Here is a 21860-nt window from a genome sequence, read left to right as displayed (position 1 = left end):
TAGACAAAACCCAGATCTCCACTTCAGTCATTTCTATTCACTGAGCCAGCATTTTGGACACTGCAGTGAGTGGTGTAACCCAGATAACCTTCCTCTGCCTCCTTCTTCGGCTTAGTGCTGGTGAAGCCTGTGTCTTTGTGCTAGCCTCAAACCCTGCCCAGACCAAAAGCTTAGCAGTGTTAAGCAGCCTCACTTACAATGTGATATTTGTTCTCGACATCATAGCTACAATCTCGCTGTCCTCACCACACACACCAGATCCCCTGGAGAGAAATGGTCTCTATAGCTCGTAACTATAACGATGCAAGCGTAATGCCCGTGTGTTCTTGAACGCTCTATTAACTTGCTGCTTGTGTACCACAGGGGAGATGTGCAGTGTAGCATTATCCACTGTACCCTGAAACTCGGTTTTGTTTTGTGTAGTGGTGGTGATATGATACAGACTGAAATAAAGGTATTATCGGTATTATTACTATTATTATTATTATTATTATTATTATTGTTGTTGTTGTTGTTGTTGTTGTTATTATTATTATTACTATTATTAATGTCCAAGACACTACTGGTATAGGACCATTTCTATTCTATCCGGATAATTAACTGCCTCTATACTAGCTTGTTGTCACAACCTGTTTACATGTGAAGAGTTTTGTTCTTAGTTCTCCATGTGTTTTTGTTTATTAGACCATGTGCCTTTGTTTCTGTTCTAGTCATTTCTCCACTCATGCCTTGCCATTGGTTTGTTTGTTGCTGATTGTGTTCAGCTATGCTGTGTTTGGTTTGCTTGATTAGTTTGCCTTCTTACATTATATGGCCAAGTTTGTCAACCCCTGACCATCACACCCTTGTGCTTTTTGAACATTCCATTCCAGATTTAGACCTCTCTTTGCTATTCTAGGAAGGCTTTTCACTAGATTTTGGAGCGTGGCTGTGGGGATTTCTGTTCATTCAGCTACAAGAGCATCAGGGACTGATGTTATTGGGTGAGGAGGTCTGGGGTGCAGTAGGTGTTTCAGTTCATCTCGGAGGTGTTCAGTAGGGTTGGGGTCAGGGCTCTGTGCAGGACACTCGAATTCTTCCACACCAACCTTCACACACCAAGTCTTCATGGAGCTCGCTTGGGTAGAACAGCATTGTCATGCTGGAACAGGTTGGGGGCCCTTTACTTCCAGTTAAGGGAAATTGTAATGCTACAGCAAAGACATTCTATACAATTGTGTACTTCTAACTTCATGGCAACAGTTTTTGGAAGGCTCACATATTGTACATGATGCCTTCCACTAATATTGGCACCCGTGGTAAATATGATATTGTTTAAACTTTTGATCTTTTGTTTAAAAAATTCACAAAAATATTCTGCTCTCATGGATATCAAACAATGGCCAACACAACACAGGTTTATTAAAATAAATATATTTTGTTAAATATAGGTTTGCAACAATAATTGCCATCCTTTTAGTCAATACTTTGTGCTACCTCCCTTTGCCAAGATAACAGCTCTGAGTCTTCTCCTATAATACCTGATGAGGTTGGAGAATCCATGGTAAGGATCTCTCTGCAGAATCTCTCCAGATCCTTCAAAATTCAAGGTCCACGCTGGTGGACTCTCCTCTTCAGTTCACCACACACGTTTTCTATGGGTTTCATGTCAGGGGACTGGGATGGCCATGGCAAGATCTTGATTTTGTGGGCAGTAATCCATTTTTGTGTTGATTTTTATGTATCTTCTGTTTGTCAGTTTTGTTGTATTTTTCAAACGTTCCCAAGCCATAGTTTTGTAGCTATAGCCAAACATGTGCTTCCTCCGAGACACATGAAGCCAACCCACAGCATTTTTTTTAACTTACGCTCATTCTACAGCACAGGGCAGGAAAGCGCTATCTGCCCTCTTCCACATACCGGAGCTCACGGAAGCCCACAATTAGCAAGAGTCACCGTGACTGATGAGGGAAAGTGAGAATTGCTCTCTTTGCTGCCTTCTACGGATTGCTTTCCTCATTGTTTTGAACTGTCTCTGTGTATTAGTTTATGTATTTGGGCCGTGCCTGTAATAACCCCGTCTGCCTGCTCTCTGACTGCAATCCTGACTACGATTCATACTAAAACTTATTAAACAGCACGGATTTTATGCACGTGAGTACGGTCCTCTCACTACCGTACGTTACACTCGTGGTACACACGAGTGGGAATTCAGTGACAGAGTTTTGACTTACATCATAATATTCTCAGCTATTTATTTAACAACAGTAACCAGTCAATATCTGTGACACTCTCAATTTTGTGATGTTAGCTATTCCAGCACCATCATCCTCGAGGTTTGGCATTTTATACTATGATAGCTTGAAGATGTTCAGCATTTCACCCTTTTTTTGTGAGATAACAGAGTGAGCTCAAATGAACTGAGCACAATTTGACTCAAACGCCTATATCTAATTGTTTTTTTTTAAATTATTTTTGGGGTACTGTAAAGCTCAGATTAGAATTTTTTGAATAGTGAGACACCTTATTTATTGAAAGGAGTCTCTGCAACAAAACATTATTCTTGCATATCTTATATTTTTTTTCTTTTCTATTTCTATTTTTGTTCCATTCTGTTAATTGAATAATTGGCTGTATAATTAATTAAAACAAAAATTCTGCTAAAGTGCAGCATCGTGTCCAGTGTTACACTTTAAAAATCCTGAGAAAGCATGGAGCTATTCACGGCACATACCTCACACACAGCAGATCTCTCGATCATGTGTGTGCGGTCCAAGGTCAGTATGATCTTGCTAATCTAATGCTTTATCTATGACCTGTCTGCTGCTTTGGATGAAACAGTGTCTCCTTGATTCAATCAATAATGTTTAATTCCTCTCCTTTGTGTTATTTTCTACTCTTTTGATTCACTATTTTAGCCCTGACCTTTTTAACAGATAGCATCATACTGACTGCATACTGATGTCCTTTGATGGACCTGAAGCTTCTCCACGGTCTGCTCATGCTCCTCTGGCCTTCGGGGGAAAGAAATGTTGGTCAGAGAAAACAATCTGTGACAATCCCATTAAAAACACTCCATGTTTGATGTGCAGCAGAGGAATGGTGTAGCATCAGTCCAGCATCTTATTCACCCACTTATGAGCCTTTACATTACATTTACAGCATTTGGCAGACACCCTTATACAGAGCGACTTACAGTTATCTCATTTTATACAGCTGAGCAGTTGAAGGTTAAGGGCCTTGCTCCAGGTCCCAACAGTGGCAGCTTGGCAGTGCTGGGATTTGAACTCACGACCTTCCAATCAGAAGTCCAAGGTCTTAACTGCTGAGCTCCCACTTCCCTTTATGCTTTATCCCTTATCCTGGAGCCTTTATCCCAGCTTGTTTAGTAATTCCATCCTTTCACCTTGCTTATTTAGCAGGCGAAGAAAGGGTACTGTAGGTGATGTATGAATTAGGAGTAAGGCCTGAGCGATATAACGTTCTACGAATTTACTGGTATTAGCAGGGCAGCTCTATAAAAAATTGTGTTCATAGGCATGACACTGTAGAGCTGTGATGGGGCCCGAGGCACAAATCGGTTTATAATTAGATTTAATATTGCGGAATGTCCGAGAGACATGTTACATCCTGTTCCCACCTACGGTATAGCTGCTATGAACAGATTCTCTCTCTCTCTCTGTCTCTATCTATCTATCTATCACACACACACACATAAAGTGCAGCCTGTCATTTTACAGAGAAAATGGAAAACGTAACTGAGACTGAGAGCACTTACAACCGATAATGCACACTTTCTGACCAATCAGATTCCAGCGCTCAACCAGGATGTAGTATAATAGAACATTAATCAACTTTCGGTTGATATCTTTAACTCCACTTCACACTATCCATCCATGAATTCTTTTCCCATAACAGCACGCCTGCTTGTATTAATCCTTATGAATTCTATACTGTATATTTTGCACTCGTTACTAGAATGTGAAGGAAGTATTTAATTGCTTTTATTTTGTCACATATATATTACAGCACAGTGAAATTATCCTAACCCTTAACCCTAACCCTAACCCTTACACTTTTCTTCACATAACCCAGCTTGTTAGGAAGTTGGAGTCAGGGCGCAGGGTCAGCTGTGATACGGCACCCCTGGAAGGGCCTTGATCCGCAGTGTTAGCTTAGCAGCGCTGGGGCTTGACCTGCTGAGCAGGAACTCTGAGTCTTAACCGTTGCCCACATAGTACTGACGTAATGAATCCTGACGTTACACTCCTCATCGAGCGGGAGCGTCTAGAACATTCTGCTTCCAACAAAGATACAGTATGGCTGTGTTTTTGAAGTCTGAAACTTGGAGTTGAAAGGAATTAGAAAAGCCGAACCATTCCAGTGTGCTGCTTCTTAAAATGCTTTTTATCACAAATGTATTCAAAGTTTAGTCCTCCATGAATGAAACTACAGTACCCATCAGCCACTGCACATCACCAGAGTACTGATCACACACACCGTGACTCAATTACCAACTCACTCCAAAACACACTCACACACACACACACACACACACACGGAGTATTCATATAGCTCTGTTGCACAGGATTTTGATTCATTTTTGCTACTTCTGGTCTTGGCCCACGTTTGTTCTCTCATTTTGTGATTATAACCTCGTTCTTCGATAACCTGTTTGTACATCACCTGACCTCGTGCCTGTTTCTGTACTCTGATTTTTGTGTTATGATTTGGATTTGTTCACATTTGCCGGTCTCTTTTAATAAACGCATTCCCAACAACTGTCACCGTCTCGGCTGCCTGACCGCAGTGCTGAACTTTTTTCTCTCTTTTTTTTTTCTCTTTGATTTTAATCGTACATTTAATTATACATTAAAGTGTTGCGAGTATTCAATTACATTACTCAAACGTTCTTAAAATGACTGTTTTCTAAACTATGTTCAAAAATGTATCAGTATATGACTTATAAACCAATATTATCTGTTATGAGAATATTAAATATGTTAAATATTGCAATCATTTACATTTACATTTACATTTATTCATTTAGCAGACGCTTTTATACAAGGCGACTTACAAATGAGGAAATACAAGCAAAGCGATATATCAAGCGGAGAACAATACAAGTAGTGCTGCCGTACAAGAGCTTTTAATGGAGTTCTAGAGAAGCAAAGTGCGCAGAGTCGAGGTGTTAAGCCGGAGTAGGTTGTTTTGTTGAATAAATGTAAATGTAGTTGAGTGTTCACAGAAGAGGTGGGTCTTTAGCTGTTTTTTGAAGATAGAGACAGATTCTGCGGTCCGGATTGAGGTTGGAAGTTCATTCCACCACTGAGGGACAGTTAGTGTGAAGGTTCTGGAAAGGGACCTTGAGCCACACTGAGTAGGCACTACTAAGCGTCGGTCATTAATCGATCGCAGATTGCGTGAGGGAACGTAAGCCTTAAGGAGAGTGTTGAGGTAGGGCGGTGCTGTTCCAGACAAGGTCTTGTACGTGAGCATCAAGGCCTTGAATTTGATGCGGGCGGCTACAGGAAGCCAGTGTAGGGAGATGAATATATCTGATACAATCAGCATCAGAATCCTTATCTGTGATAACGGCTGTGTGCTGAGAATGTCTCTTTTTGTTATTCTGGATGTTCATCTGTTCCATTTTAAGCACTTGGAGCCTAGTTTGCTAACGGTTTGAAGCGTTGGGCGTGAATCTGTGAAAGGAATCTATGGAGGAAAAATGTGAGTGTACAAATCCTACTGATTCAGAGACTAGCACGGCTGCTTGATAATGCCATTGTCCCAAGGGTGAACGAGTTTAGAGAGATACCCTTTGCAAATGATCCTGATTAAGCTTTTTATCAAAGCCTGACTTGATTGTCAGTGTACACACACAGATACACACACTTTAACATGATTTGCATATTAATATAGCCTCTTCACTCAGATACATACATCCCCCCCGTTTCAGATTCGCAAATTTCACCCAGCATGTATACTCGTGCTCGAATCTAACAATAAATCCTTTTATCAGAGGTGTACAAGATGAAGTGTAAAACCAAACAGCTTTAGAGCTCAGGGTTATTTAGTGTAACCCTCTTAAACAAGGACATACACCATTAAAACCGCCTGCCTAATATTGTGTCGGTCCCCCTTGCACCACCAAAGCAGCTCTAACCTGTCGAGGCATGGACTCCACAAGACCTCTAGAGGTGTGCTGTGGTATCTGCTCCCAAGACGTTAGCAGAAGATCGTTCACCCAAAATTGAGAATTCTGTCATCGATTACTCACCCTCATTTCGTTCCTTGAACGTGCGTTCATCTTTGGAACACAAATGAAGACATTTGAATGAAACCTGGGAGATTTCTGTCCCTCCGTTTGCAGTCCAAACTGTAATCAAAACTTTCAAGCTCCAAAAAGGCATCGTGAAAGTAAGCCACGTGACTCCAGTGGGTTAATCCCAAATTTCTGAAGCGATGCAAATGCTTTGTGTGTGCAACAAAATGAAAATGAAGTCTTTATTCACCAAATATCTTCACGAGAGAACCACGACGCACGCGTGTTGCGTTGACGCGAGGGCGGACAAAAAAACATCCTCGAGAACGTCCGGATACAACAGGACCCGAAAGCGCTGCTGAGAGCAGAGGAAGAGGGACACTGTACACACACTGAGTCACACAGAACAATCTTTGTAACTGAACTTGAAGCTATTTTGTGAATGAAGGGGCTTCATTTGAGTTTTTTGAGTTTTTCACAAAACATTCGGATCGCTTCATAAAATCGGGATTAAACCACTGGAGTCACATGGATTACTTTTATGATGCCTTTCTGAACGTTTTGGAGCTTGAAAGTTTTGGTTACTTGAACTGTACACGGAGGGACAGAAATCTCCCAGGTTTCATTAAAAACGTCTTCATGTGAGTTCCGAGGACAAACGGACATCTCATGGGTTTGGAACGACATGAATGAGTAAAATCTCTATTAATGTATATAGTGAAATAGACATATTGACATATGTGTGTTCCTCCTCCTCCTCTTTCTCAGATGCGAAGGTTTGTCCGCCGAAAGAGTTCCAGTGCCGGAACGGCATGTGCGTGGCCCCAGGCTTTGTCTGCGATGGTGACGATGACTGCGGAGACAACAGCGATGAAGAGAAGTGCACATCACACACAGCCACCACATGCAGTCCTCAGGAGTTCCGCTGCAACAACTCCGAGTGTATCCCGGCTCTGTGGAGCTGCGACGGCGACCCTGACTGCAAGGATAAATCAGACGAGTCGGTGGAGCGCTGTAGCAGCAGGAACGAGCCGCAGAAGCCAGGCTGCCCAGCTGGAGAGTTCCAGTGTGGCAGCGGAGAGTGCGTCCATCTCAACTGGAAATGTGACGGGGACCCGGACTGCAAGGACAAGTCCGATGAGACAAACTGTCGTAAGTACAGATGCAATCAGCATCACGGCCAATGCCGAGAGAACTGGCACCAAACAGCTGTCTATATAAACAGGAATATCAAGTGAAATAAAATAAAATGGAATCAAAAAAGGACTCAAGGAAACAAGGAGAGGGGAAAGAGGGAAGGAAATGAGGAGAGGGGAAAGAGGGAAGGAAATGAGGAGGGGGAAAGAGGGAAGGAAATAAGGAGAGGGGAAAGAGGGAAGGAAATAAGGAGAGGGGAAAGAGGGAAGGAAATAAAGAGAGGGGAAAGAGGGAAGGAAATAAGGAGAGGGGAAAGAGGGAAGGAAATAAGGAGAGGGGAAAGTGGGAAGGAAATAAGGAGAGGGGAAAGTGGGAAGGAAATAAGGAGAGGGGAAAGAGGGAAGGAAACAAGGAGAGGGGAAAGAGGGAAGGAAACTAGGAGAGGGGAAAGAGGGAAGGAAACCAGGAGAACAGGAAGGAGGAAGGGAAGCATGGAGAAAACAAGTTGAACACAAGTTATGTATAAATATAACAATAACAGTATCGCAAAAAATAAACCACAAAACCCCCCATCTGAAGACCTTCTTGTGTCGGTAAACTTCAAGTTACAGCTTTACCCCTGAACTGTTACAAAGCACTGACACTGGAGACTCCTTCCTGGAGACATCTTCTCGCAGAAAAAGTCATCATAACAATTACGCAAGCGACTTTTATCGGTTTATGTGGCGAGTCAGCCGTACAACTGCCCTGTAAGCAGTTACTGTATAAATGGTATAAACTGTGTGTGTGTGTGTGTGTGTGTGTGTGTGTATGAGTGTGTGTGTGTGTGTGAGTGCGTGTGTGTGTGCGTGTATGTGTGTGTGTGTGTATGTGTGTGTGTGTATATGTGTGTGTATGTGTGTGTGTGTGTATGTATGTGTATGTGTGTGTGTGTGTATGTATGTGTGTGTGTGTGTGCGTGTGTGTGTGTGTGTGTGTGTGTGTGTTCCAGTCTAGGCCCATTTGACAAGCATCTTAGTGTCTGAGCCATGTAAACCTGAGTCATTTGCTGTAAAGAGGAAATCCGTGTGGTGCCATTCACTAGTGCCTGGCTTGTTGCTAAGTAACCGTGTGTGTGCGTGTGCGTGTGTGTGTGTATCTGGGGTACAAAGGAGGCCTCTTGAATTTAAGAGTCTCTTCTTGTGCAATACTTCATGCGTTTCATTTCCAATTCCAACACCTGCATATGTTTTTCCAGAATCAATGTCGAACCTGAAGCTTGTCACACGTTCAGCTGATTAGAGTGAAAACAGACAGCAACAAAAAACAAAATCCAGACGAGTTTGTAAACAGTCTGGCAGTCAGGTTTGCTTTAAAACCCTTAACATGAAGTCAAATGTTTATGCAACACATTTTTGTAAAACGCTTTTCTGAATTTGTTCATTCATCTCTAAGTTCTCTATAATTCATCTTTTCAGAGACGGGACTTCTTTTTCACGGGGAACAATTTGTGTTGACGTTACCACCATAATCAGCGTAGCTCAAAACAAACCCAGAGTGCCTCAGTTTTCTCCTGATCGCACATGAACACCACAAAAGCATATAATACCTCAGGTAGCATGTAATGATTGTAGATTTGAGTTTTTTTTTTTTTTCCAATTACAGGATAACATGTTAATAAAATGTCGAACAAATGCACAGTACCGATATAGTGAATAGAGACAATGTTTTTAAAAATTGATGGATTTATCTTTTAATATCTGGTGTCTACATGATCGATTAGTTGGCCGGTTATTTTTTCGATTAATCGGGGGGGGGGGGGGGACAACTTTCAGGTCACACTAGACCAGTGGATCTCAACCTTTTGTGAGCTTTGTACCCCTAGCATATTTCGAACAATCCACAAGGACCCCCTCACTCCACAACAACCATAGGCTATATATTAAACAGTCATTTCTATATATGTTGCTTTATTTTATTAATATTTAACATTAATAATATTATCATTAATATGTTATCAAAACATTTCAAGATTTTATTTTTTACATTTTATTCTTGGTGTGGCATTTAATTTGACTCTCAGAATTATCCTTTGTTTATTTTATCCATCAGTGCGACACTTGAACTTGTCTACCACTCAGAGGTTTTTGCAAATGATCATTTCATTTGTAAATAAAATTTCAAATAAATCCATTAATGAACGATCGTCAGTTCACCTAACGTGATATTTGCAAATAACCAAATTGATTCATTTTAAAACATCTCATTTGAATGTTTTGATACATTTAACAATATATATTATATATATATATATATATATATATATATATATATATATATATATATATATATATATATATATAATATTATTTAAACATTTTTTAAACTTTCCTAGAGACCCCCTGCAATTACACCACTGACCACTAGGGGTCTGCGGACTCCTAGTTGAGAAACACTGCACTAGACGGTAGTGCATAGTCCATCCATCCATCCATCCACAACCGCTTATCCGTTATCGGGTCACGGGGTAGTGCATAGTGCATAGTGTAAGTGTATAGTACGTCATTTGGGACACAACCTTAGTATTTAGTCTTCGAAGAAGTAACGTGATGAGTAAATGTACCACGCGCAGATCAGCTAATCAGTAATGAGATTTGTTGACAGCGATTTTCAAAATTGATTATTATTGGGGGACAGTGGCTTAGTGGTTAGCATGTTTGCCTCACACCTCTGTGGTTGGAGGTTCAAATCCTGCTGCTGCCATGTGTGCCTGGAGTTTGCATGTTTTCTCTGTGCTTCAGGGGTTTCCTCCAGTCCAAAGACATGTGTGGTAGGCTGATTGACATCTCTAAATTGTCCATAGTGTGTGCGATTGTGTCCTGCGATGGGTTGGCACCCTGTCCAGGGCGTGCCCCGCCCTGTGCCGAGTTTCCTTGGATAGGCTCCCCGCGACCCAGCGGTACAGAAAATGGATGGACGTACACTACATAAAGGTTATGGACACCTGACCATCACACCCATATGTGGTTCTTCCCCACAAGTTGGAAGCACACAATTGTATAGAATTTCCCTTCACTTTAACTAAGCGGCCCAAACCTGTTCCAGCACGACTCAAGCTTTTATTTCAAATAAATACAAATTAAAGAGCCAAAAAAGTCTCTTTATGGTTTCTGAGGTTTAGGGTTAGATCGAAGTTTAGTTAGAATTATCTGTATTAACAATTCCACCAACGGAGGGTCCTCACAAGTATAGTAAAGACGAGCCTGTGTGTGTGTATATCCTTGTCTGAAGAAATGAGCTACATCCAGCATGGAATAATTTTCTCTGTTTTGCTGAAATTGATCACCAGTTTATCTTCCGCCGCTGCCGCGCTACTGAGACGCACGGCATGAATAATTAAACACGCTTTAAAAAAGATGAATGAGAAAAACACCATCTCGCTCAAACAGCACAAACCACAGCGCGCACCTACTTTATGTATATCCCTGTTCACCGAAGGCATTAAGACAGAGAGCGATTGGTGTTAGTGTGAGGCTTTGGGGGGTTTAGAGCGGATGCGAGTGAGGGATTGCTTTGGAATTGAAGTGCATTTCGTATTTGACCCGACTGCAATAGAAAAGACAAAACTGTTTCCTGTGCTGTAATTATGTGTAACACCCTAAGTCATAAGCTTGTGTGTGTGTGTGTGTGTGTGTGTGTCAGCTCTGCTTACCTGCAGGCCGGATCAGTTTCAGTGTGGCGATGGCTCCTGCATTCACGGCACTAAACAGTGTAACCGTGAGCACGATTGTCCAGACTTCAGTGACGAAGCAGGCTGCATCAACAAGAGTACGTCTCGTTTTTACACTTTTCCTCTTTTTTCATATTCCCTTTTTTTCCAGAGATGATTGCAGAGTGACAAGGCTGTATTCAGCACAATTGTTCGAGTGTGAAATACTAATAATAGACTAATAATAATAATAATAATGATTCCTTAGATTTATATAGCGCTTTTCTAGGCACTCAGAGTGCCTTATATTGTATGGGGGGGATCTCCTCAACCACTATTAGTGTGTAGCATCCACCTGGATGATGCGATGGCAACCATGGTGCTCCAGAACGCCCACCACACCAGCTATTAGTGGAGAGGAGAGTGATGTAGCCAATTCAGAGATGGGGATTATCAGGGGGCCGTGATAGAGAAGGGCCAATGGGGGAATTTCACCAGGACACCGGGGTTACACCCCTACTCTTTTCCAATAAGTGTCCTGGGATTTTTAATGACCATCTGTGAAATGGATGACCACTAATGAAATCTGTTTCAGAACTCAGGTGCAGCCCCGAAAACACATCTCTGACCCACCTGAAAGTGGTCTGGTGTGTAAAAGTGAAGCCAAGCATTAAATAACATGTTTGATTAACTAATTACCACCGCAGTGAGCTCACCTTTATGCCATGCTTTCTGTTCTGAGCTCTGGTTTCTGATTATGAATGCACTTAGACCCACAGAAATAAAGTGGGTTAGTTAGTGTGTGCTCATGACAACGGATATAAAATCTATCAGAGTGACTAGTCGGGCATGTCCGTGTTTGTGTTTTAAGAGAAAAAGACATCTAAGAAGTGTCTGTCGTGTTTTCTTACAGCTACTAAATGCGAAGGGCCGCTGAAGTTCATGTGTAATAACGGAGAGTGTATTGATAGCAGCAGGGTGTGTGACAACATCAAGGATTGTAAGGACTGGTCAGACGAGCCTATGAAGCAGTGTGGTATGTACCGCAACACACACTCACACTCACACACATTAATACACAGTTTCGTTAGTGACTGATGACTTTGATTCGATCTTGAAGTAGGGTACCATGATGCGAAGTTTTTTTTTCATCCAACAAGATAATATTCAATTCTAATTTATTTCCCTCAAGGCTGTCAGAGTAAAGTTTTTGATATGAATTTTTACATATTCAAAAGTTTAAAAAGAAAACAAAAAAAAAAAATTGTACAGAAACACACATTTAAACACTGTTTCTCAAAATCACAGCCCAGAATTCTCAACGACATTACGTTTACAACTGAGTTCTTCTAGTGTTATTAGTCTGTTTGACTTGAGTAAAATGAGGTTTAATCAAACCTCCGTCTCAAAAGCTCAAAAACAACAAGCGTATAAATAATATCAACTTGCGTGTTCTGTCTGTGGGAGGTTCAGGAATAAAAATCTCCGATCATTATACAGAGTATTATTATACATGTTTAATAATAGCCTAATAGTTCGACGTTGGATTATGTCCGTAAAATAAATCTGCACTGAAGAGGTCCATAGAATTTATATTATTATTGCACTGTAAAACCGGATAAGTTCATTTAACTCCAAAAAAATTTGAGGAAACTAATTACCTCAAAATTTTTAAGTTGATAAATCAATTTCTTTAAGCCAAATACACTTAAATATAACATTTAACACAAACTTTGTAATTTAAAATAAATTTTTGTTATATTTACTGTAAGTGTGTTTGGCTTAAAGAAATTGATTTATCAACTTAAAAATTTTGAGGTAATTAGTTTCCTCAAATTTTTTTTTGAGTTAAATGAACTTATCCTGTTTTACAGTGTGTTAAACAGCTGCAAAATGTTTAAGAACCATATGGTCTAAACGATCCCTGAGTCACTTAAAGTACCAAAAGTTCTCTGAAGAAATGCAGGTCCTTTGTGGCTTCTTAGATTTGGCCTGTGGTGAAGATAGTGGATTTTTGTAGCTGAGGAAATGTAAAATGTACTAAATATAAGTTGCAGGAAAACACTGTTGTGGGTAAATGAATAAAAATCAATCTGAAAACATAATGTTTAATATAAAGGCAATTAAAAGGCACTTTTAAAAATAATTATCCGGGATAAGCTCACTTTTTACAATAGAAATGTCTACTACTGTTGACATGAAAAAAAAAGTTTGAACATGATGTTCGCTCTTTCAATAGAGTCATTAAAGAATCATGATACACTTAAGAATTGATTCTTTTTCTCATTCCTATTGACGTGTTCAGTTCAAAGTTCAAGTGAAAAGATACTCCATGATTGATTTGTTCACTCTGCAGATTTTACACACTAGCCTTCACCTTCATCTATCAACGCAGCCATATTAACAGAGAACTGACTTCATATATATCAGACGTGAACCTGCCCATGACTGCCCCGTGATAACGTTTCCCCTATAAGACCACGTCCTCTGTGTGTTCTCTACCCGACTGCAGCAGGATGTTAATTGAGGATATATGACATTTCCAAAATGCCAGCTTGTGTTTGTAAATGTTCCTGCGCACACAGTGCTCTCTCTCTCCCTCGCTCGCTCACTCGTTCTCTCTGGCGGGTTATCTTCGGTATGAATCTTTAATGCAAAACATATAAAGGGGAGCGGCTGCTGTTGAAGCTGCTGTTAATTTCCCTGAGGCAGCCGCTCTGCTCTCTCCACCCTGCAAATGAGATTAGATGGAGCACCTGCTTCACTGCCACGCCCCGCTAGCTTCAAGTGCACGGTACGCGACTCCAGATTGTCCAGAGCATATGAACAATACGTGTCACCTTCAACATATTCATGAACATGTCCCTCCAATCATAATGTGTGACATTTCACCCTGCTCTCAGCCCTATATATGGTCCCTCATCCTTAATGCACAAGATACTGGTCATGAAAAGTTAAAAATAGAAACGTATCAGATTTCCGTATATCACAATTTTTACGAAACCATTTTTTACATTTTTTTTGGTACTCATCAATATGATATTAAAATATTCTTTGTTATTTAGCTTATACAGTATCTCACAAAAGTGAGTACACCCCTCACATTTTTGTAAATATTTGATTATATCTTTTCATGTGACAACACTGAAGAAATGACACTTTGCTACAATGTAAAGTAGTGAGTGTACAGCTTGTGTAACAGTGTAAATTTGCTGTACCCTCAAAATAACTCAACACACAGACATTAATGTCTAAACTTCTGGCAACGAAAGTGAGTACACCCCTAAGTGAAAATGTCCAAATTGGGCCCAATTAGCCATTTTCCCTCCTCGGTGTCATGTGACTTGTTAGTGTTACAAGGTCTCAGGTGTGAATGTGGAGCAGGTGTGTTAAATTTGGTGTCATCGCTCTCACACTCCCTCATACTGGTCACTGGAAGTTCAACATGGCACCTCATGGCAAAGAACTCTCTGAGGATCTGAAAAAAAGAATTGTTGCTCTACATAAAGATGGCCTAGGCTATAAAAAGATTGCCGTCTTTTATTTATTCTATTTTATTTGCTGTGCCTTTTATTTCCTTTATTTATTCCATTATGTTTCGTACTACTGATTTTATTTTCCTGTATCTATTATATGTCTTAAAAAGTGCTATATAAAGCTTTGATTAACGTGAACAGCGTTGATTCAACATGACTTTAATGAGCGAAATGATGCTGGATCGATGTCTGAGATGAACGTCGTTTCGATGCCGAGAGAGACCTCGATTATGTGATGATTACACGTCGTTATTCGGGAAGGCTGCTAGCATACGTACCTGACGTAGATGGGGCACCAGAGAAGCGCTCTACCTAGACAGTCGAAAACTTTGCATTTCCCTGTCTGCACATTTTGGAAGATGCTTTGACAACAAGATTTTTGCTTGTAACGGCGGAAAAACAAGCAGTCTGCTTGTTTCAGCCCTTACAAGCAAAAATCGTGTTGCTCTTGTGGAAACAAGCGTTGTCTGCATCAACTCTAGTGACGTGTAACCACACTTGTGAACGTTTGGTTAGGTTCTCTCCGCCATCGTCACTCTGTGTATTAAGCGGGAGCTTTCGTGTTGTGCGAGCGCTCGCTGGTGCGTGTGACAGACAGCCTCCTCACCCGAGAGATCTCACTTCTGGATTGCGAATAAGGAAAATGCAGACGGATGTCTTAATATATTATCGCAAATTAGAAATGGTTGGCGAGATAAAATGTGCAAGATAACGTTTATTTAAAAAAATAAAAAGGATATATATTTTATTAATTTTCTCCAGTACCGAAAGCAGAGTTTATCGATACTACAGTCTTTCATAATTCAGCACAGGGGTCAGTTTAATACCGGGTTTCGGTGCCCATCCGTAGGTGCGGCGCTGAGTGAGACTTTTACAATCAATCCTGAATGACCGCTGGTTGTGGTAGTTAAGTGGTTGAGTTGTGGTAGTTTGAGTGACGCTACTAGTGTATATTTTGGGACTTAGAACCAACTAAATTCCTTTGAAAATGTTAGAAAATATCATGGTCAGTGCTGGCATTTCTACCTCTGGGATTTTTCCAGGGGCATGGTGGTAAGGTTCAAACTGAATTAAAAAAAAAAAGGTTTAGGCCACACCTACTTCGGTTTAAAGATACGGATGTTTAGAACTAAACAGATTCAGATAATGTAATTGTGTTACACCCATAGTACATACTCACTACCATGTGTCTTAATTCATTTCAGTACTTTGTACTCAGTCATCCGTATGCTGACACGAAGCAGGCTAATTACTGTGTACATCTCTGCTGATTGGGACAGCTTCTCGAGCTGGTTGGTTATGATAATGGCCGTGCTCAGCATTTCTACTGAAGGAAGTGTAATGTATTTTGGTTTCAAAGCAATTAGAAAGCGAATATTTTGTTTGTGTGATGCTTACAGCATATCTCTTCCTCCCTGCTGTGAATGTAGCCTGAGTATATAAAAAAAAGCTTCCTGACGAGTGCCTAAGATTGCGCAGATGTATTCTGCATATCGTTACAGACTACTTTTTACTACAATCAGGCACATTATCCTGTCCCATATTTCTAGCATTTAAGATAAGTTTCTTGCCGTTCCAGAGCCGTGCAAGGGCAAGCAAGGGAGATTTTATTCAGGTCATGAGTTTCCCATCAGTCCGAGTCTCCGCTAAGAAAAAGTGAAATGAACCAACAGTTCTTGTCAGGATGCCAGGTGCATGTTTCACACAGCATCCAATCCCTGCTGGATTTACTAACTTTTTTACTCCCACTACTGTCTTTTCTTCCTCATAGGCCTCAATGAATGTGCCAATAACAATGGTGGCTGCTCTCACATATGCAGGGACCGGCGGATAGGCTACGAGTGCGACTGTCCTTCAGGTTACACGCTGCTGGATCAGAGGACTTGTGGAGGTAAAGATTCCTCTTAATTCCACTGATGTTGTTCTAGTGCTTAGCACATTTCTAACACAAATTAATGTAAGTTTATTGAACCAGTGATAAGACACTGTTGTTTTTTAAGGTATGCGCAGAGCGTATTAAATCTTAACGTGGTCTCCCAATCATATTACATATGACTGAGGCCCTGGTAATACATTTCAGATGTTATTCTGTCTAAATTATGGCAAACAGCCAAAAAAATGGTTCGGGCCAAAATATCTCACCAATCACACCAGTGTAGAAGTTTTTTTTTTTTCCTTTTGAATCTTGCCTAGACTATCTTTCTGCAAATATTATGTTGGATAAGGAGTACAGTGGGAGAAATATTCAGTGTGCCTAGAAATGTCTAAAGGCTTGCTAGCTAAGTGACTCACGCTTTTATGAAGTTGTTAGATAGTTACATAATGTAGCAATACAGACTTAAGCCTAATCAATTCAGCTTGGAATCAGATACTGGATGCCGGAATGTCTGCGACGCTCCAGTGTCTCAGTCGGAATAAAATTTTGAAATTTCATTTTCTCCTTTAACACATTTGTTGTTAACCAGACTTTGAAATGCTAGAACTTTACTCGTGATTGAGATACAAATAAAAACACATATTTCACTTCAGGAAAGTGTGTAGTTTTCAGAACTTATATGAACATATAGTAGAAAATGTTCAGATTTGACCATGTGAAGCATTTTCCCAGGCCACACATTAATATAACAACCACAAGGGTGTGGCTTGAATTGCTAGGCTTTAGCAGCCATGAAGTGGATATAGAAACTCTCACAAGAGGACGAGACAGTTGCTCTTTGCTTTTTGTGTATCCTCCAGACATAGACGAATGTGAGAACCCAGACGCCTGCAGTCAAATTTGCATCAACTACAAAGGCGACTACAAGTGTGAATGCTACGAGGGCTATGAAATGGATCCAGTTTCTAGCACGTGCAAGGCTGTGGGTAAGGCATTCAAACCAACTTCAGATTCGATATGTTTGATTTTAAAGGGAAAAAATCCAGCCTGAGCAACTTACATGTCAATGTTTATAACTTATATGTGATCTCCAGAGGTATTTATTTACTCTGGAAATTATGAGGATTTTTGGTTTAAAGTTCTTAAACAACAACTATTTTCACTTTGGTAAATGGTTTCCTACATTTCCCACAATGCAATAAAATGCAATGTGAAAAAGAAAAAATTGGCCTTTCAGAGAAAAGAAAGGAGATGGTACAGCAGGAAACTCAAGCAATTGGAGAAATCTGTATTACTTTGATGGATACCTTGAGGTACGTAAAACCACAGATTCATCTTTTGGGGAGAAAAAATGAATTAATGAAAGCATTTGACAAAAATGTTCTGCATAGACATTTATGTAGTAACCACACATACATTCTTGAATGGGAAACAACTCTACAACCCAAACGTATGGCCCTCTGAGGAGAAAGAACTCTTTTGAGGAACGCTTTTCTTTTTCTCTAAGAGTCATAAATATCATAAATGGAGGACGGAGGATACATTACAATCAAATAACAATATATTTAATAATAACAAATAGCAGTATATTTAAACTTTACATTATATATATATATATATATATATATATATATATATATATATATATATATATATATATACATAAAATACATGGTACATAAATGCAGTGGAGGAGCATGCACTTATATTTATCTATATTGTTTATTATTTGGAAATATATTACAATACGGGACTAAATGTTACATTACCCCAGTGCTAAATGAGTTTCTGCTATTTTCTTATTTAGTCTTTAATATGCAAATACCTTTTGAATGCTCTAGGAGCAACCTGCTCATTATATAGCTCAAGTAGGAGGGGGGGAATGGGGGAATCATTAAAGAGCAAATCATCATTCTTACATCCCATGAAGTAACTGCAAGCATCACTAATAATGAGGAAGTGGATACAGTAATTGGTTCTGCTTAGCTTTAAATGGTGTGAAAATCACATTGATTACTGCACTCACCGGCAAATGAGTCTTTATTACCTCTCAGGAAGAAATAAGCAAGAGTAGTCAAGATGTGGCATGTGCAATCACACAGCCAAGCCTCAGTGCTTTCTTATGGAAGCAAATGATCGTTTTCAAATCACTGGTAATATAAGGAGAGGTTATTGTTATTACTATTATTATTATTATTATTATTATATTATTATTATTATTATTATACCGAGCAGCTTATTTAATTTAAAACTGTGTACATACAATGTGGTTTGTATAGTGATTGTGACGCTAACATGGCCTTGATGAAGATAATTTAGCTTTTTCATTGAGCTGTCAAGATGGCAGAAAATTCCAGAGTCTCCACTTTTTCTCTCTCAATAGAGGATGACAGCTGGAGGGACACTGGCATTATGCATATTGTTCCACAGTGAGCTAGAAAACACTCAGCCTCAGGCTAAACAGCATGGAGAATATTTCCTGTCCTCAGAAGACATTTCATTTATCATTCTACTTCTTGCAAGGGTGGTTTTCTTTTTTATGGAGGTAAATAATGCTGTTTTCCTGTTTAGGGTATTCTCAAAGCACAATGCTCTTATTTTTGAAATCTTGCATATCAGGTATATATTGGATGAGGATTAGCCGCATGAAAATGTAGTTGCAAATGCCTTCACTATCTGTTTGAAACAGATTTACATCTGACCGTTGCTCGAAGCACTCTCAGATACCATCTCAAATAGCGAAATGGTTAATGGAAACCATTAGAGCTGTCCCTATTAGGGACTTTTTTTTTTTTTAGCAGGTCAGGTGGAATTAAGCCAGCCCTGCGTATATTTAAAATAGATTTAAATCAGATTCAAACTACATCAGAAGGTCTAAGTTTCATTTTATCCTGATGTTGATCCCAAGTGTCTGTATCTTCTCAGTACTTATTGGAGTAAAACATGATGTCCATGACATCCAGGCCTGAGTCAAAGTAATAATAGAGAATCAGAAAACTGGCATACACAATAGTAAATACAATTATTTAGTAATTCCTTGTTAATGATTTGGACGGATAATGGCATTTAGTAAGATGTCAGACAAGCCGATAGCTGCAATCTCACCTTTACACAGGGAAGCCACATGATAAACTAAGATCAAATGTCCGTTCTGATGTGTAAGATAAATGAAAAACTACGACAAATTAAACAAATAAGTAAATTGTAAAAATTTTCCCAAATCAGAGGCTTGGATGCACGGCAAATTTGAAAATTGAAATCACCAAGGATCAAAACCTTATCAGAGTTTCAGGTAGATCTGGCAGAAAGTCTGAGAATTCTGGAGTGGTTTCAGATGGTTTGTAGACTAGCACAGGGCTGGACATCTCCACTTAAACTTTGAGTACTCTATTACAGTCAACAGTCTGCATTTCAAACAGTACTTAAAAATGATTGCCAAACCTCCACCTCAGATCCCGGTCCTGAGAGCACTAAAAAATGTACAGTCACTGAGCGAGAATTTAACAAGAGTGTTTAAATCACCAGAAGTGTGCCAAGTCTGGGTCACATAAAGAGCATCCAAAATGAGGAAATCGCTTAAAGTAAAGAGTTTATTTACTACAGATCTTGTGTGAAAAGAGCAATTTTGGTTGAGACTGAATAAAAGAATGACTGTGAAACTAGGTCGCGAGTGGTGTTTAAAGAAGTCAATGGAGGACTTTTCGGCTTCGAGTGAATGATGAGCAGACAGAGGAGATGTGACCGTTGATGGCAATGTTTGCAGACTCAGAGTTTTGGCAAGAGAAGGGGCGTGAGCTATCCCTAAATCGATGCAATGTTTACAAATCTCAATAGACAGGCAGGTCTTAATGCATGGATGCAACAGTTTAGATTTTGAGTAGGCAGTCATTTTACAGTATGTTTAAAGCCCTGTGGAAGACCTGATGTTAACAAGACAAATGCGGCAGAGCTCAGGAGCAGCAGGATAACCAGATACATGTTCAGAAAAAACCATCCTGACACTCCTATTTGCACAAACAGTTAAGTAAAAGACCACATTCGCCAGTAATCCATGAAACCACTTGAAAGCTGACATCAGTTGTGGCTAGTTGCTGCTTCTGAGAATGAATATTATTTCTGGATTTCCCCAAATAAAAGAAACACCAAAACAATCACAGTCATTCACCACATTTTACAGATATTTTGTTGTTAGAAACTCTCAAAATCAGCTCATAATTACTACCATTCCATCCATCCATCCATCCATCCAACCACCCACCCACCCTACCTCTAGTCCTAAGCTTCTTATTATAGATATCTCTTTAATAATGTGAAATGAATTTGGTCTCTCATCCATGCCCTTTTCAGAAGCATTCTCTGCAGAGGCAAAGTAAAGATAAGATACTTGTGCTTTGAAGCACAAGGCGTCACAGCCTGGTTTTGAAAACCCATTTTACAGACACAACAGCAACTGCAAATATGACCTTTGGATACCAATATTACTGTTGGCATCAAGAGCGAGAGCAGAGAGCAGTTCATTATTAGAAACAGTATGCAAGCTCTGCACAAGCTTGTTTACATTTGGTTATCATTTTAAAAAGATCGGCAGAGCCTTGGGTATGAAGATTTTTTATATATATGGAATTATATTTTCCATTTTCGTTGCATATAAATTGAATCGGAATGAGATTCTCCATGTGAATCTGCAGTCTGAATACGTCATCTTTATCCTCCTTCCACTGTTTCCACTTTATCCTGGTTTGATCCTGAACTTAGGTTACTATCATGTTCTTCCTACGGGTTCTCCGATTTCCTCCCACCCCACAAGACTACACTGGTAGGTACATTAAATTGGCCCTAGGTGTGAATGGGTGTTAGCTATGTACTAGTGTCCCATTCAGGGTGTATTCCCTCGTCATGGATAGACTCTGGATCCACCATGATACTAACCAGGATCAAGCAATACAAGACTAGACCCTAAGGTTCAATTATGTGTCTTAAATCATTTTTAAAGTATGCTACATTTACATTTCTATATAATAGATACACACTAAAGGCAGGAAACTTTAGAGACTTCAGAGAGTGTATGTGGAAGTTTCGACATTTACACTTAATTATCTGGCAGATGCTTATAATTGCAATAAATGCTTAAACCTACTTATAATTAAGCTGACTCAGGGCTAAAGGACCTAACAGGCTTATGTTCAGCAGCCCACAGCGCAAACCCCTGAGGCACACGTGGCTTAAACTGGAAATACAGAGGAAGTTCATTGTTAAAGTTCAAAAGTATGTCATCCATTAAAAACACTTTAAAAATAATGATTTTGAGCACAGGGTGGTCCTGATAGTCCTCAATCTAGATGCGTGTTCCTCAGGGAGCTCCATAATGATCGTCATCTA

At 39.8% G+C, this 21860-nt stretch overlaps 1 protein-coding gene across 3 annotated transcripts in view; it reads left to right on the top strand.

The window, feature by feature from the left end:
• Positions 1-21860, top strand: part of lrp8 (low density lipoprotein receptor-related protein 8, apolipoprotein e receptor) — a 199673-nt gene that overhangs the window by 139223 nt on the left and 38590 nt on the right. For all 3 annotated transcript variants that reach the window (XM_053636574.1, XM_053636573.1, XM_053636572.1), the window contains exons 5-9: positions 7013-7396; positions 11063-11188; positions 11983-12105; positions 16377-16496; positions 17342-17467. In XM_053636574.1, coding sequence (XP_053492549.1) covers positions 7013-7396; positions 11063-11188; positions 11983-12105; positions 16377-16496; positions 17342-17467 — 879 coding nt within the window. The remainder of the gene's footprint in view (positions 1-7012; positions 7397-11062; positions 11189-11982; positions 12106-16376; positions 16497-17341; positions 17468-21860) is intronic.

This window comes from Ictalurus furcatus, chromosome 11 (genome assembly GCF_023375685.1).
Source record: "Ictalurus furcatus strain D&B chromosome 11, Billie_1.0, whole genome shotgun sequence".
Lineage (NCBI taxonomy): Eukaryota > Metazoa > Chordata > Actinopteri > Siluriformes > Ictaluridae > Ictalurus > Ictalurus furcatus.
Note: the sequence above shows the minus strand (reverse complement) of the source record. Positions and strands in the feature narration are given on the sequence as shown.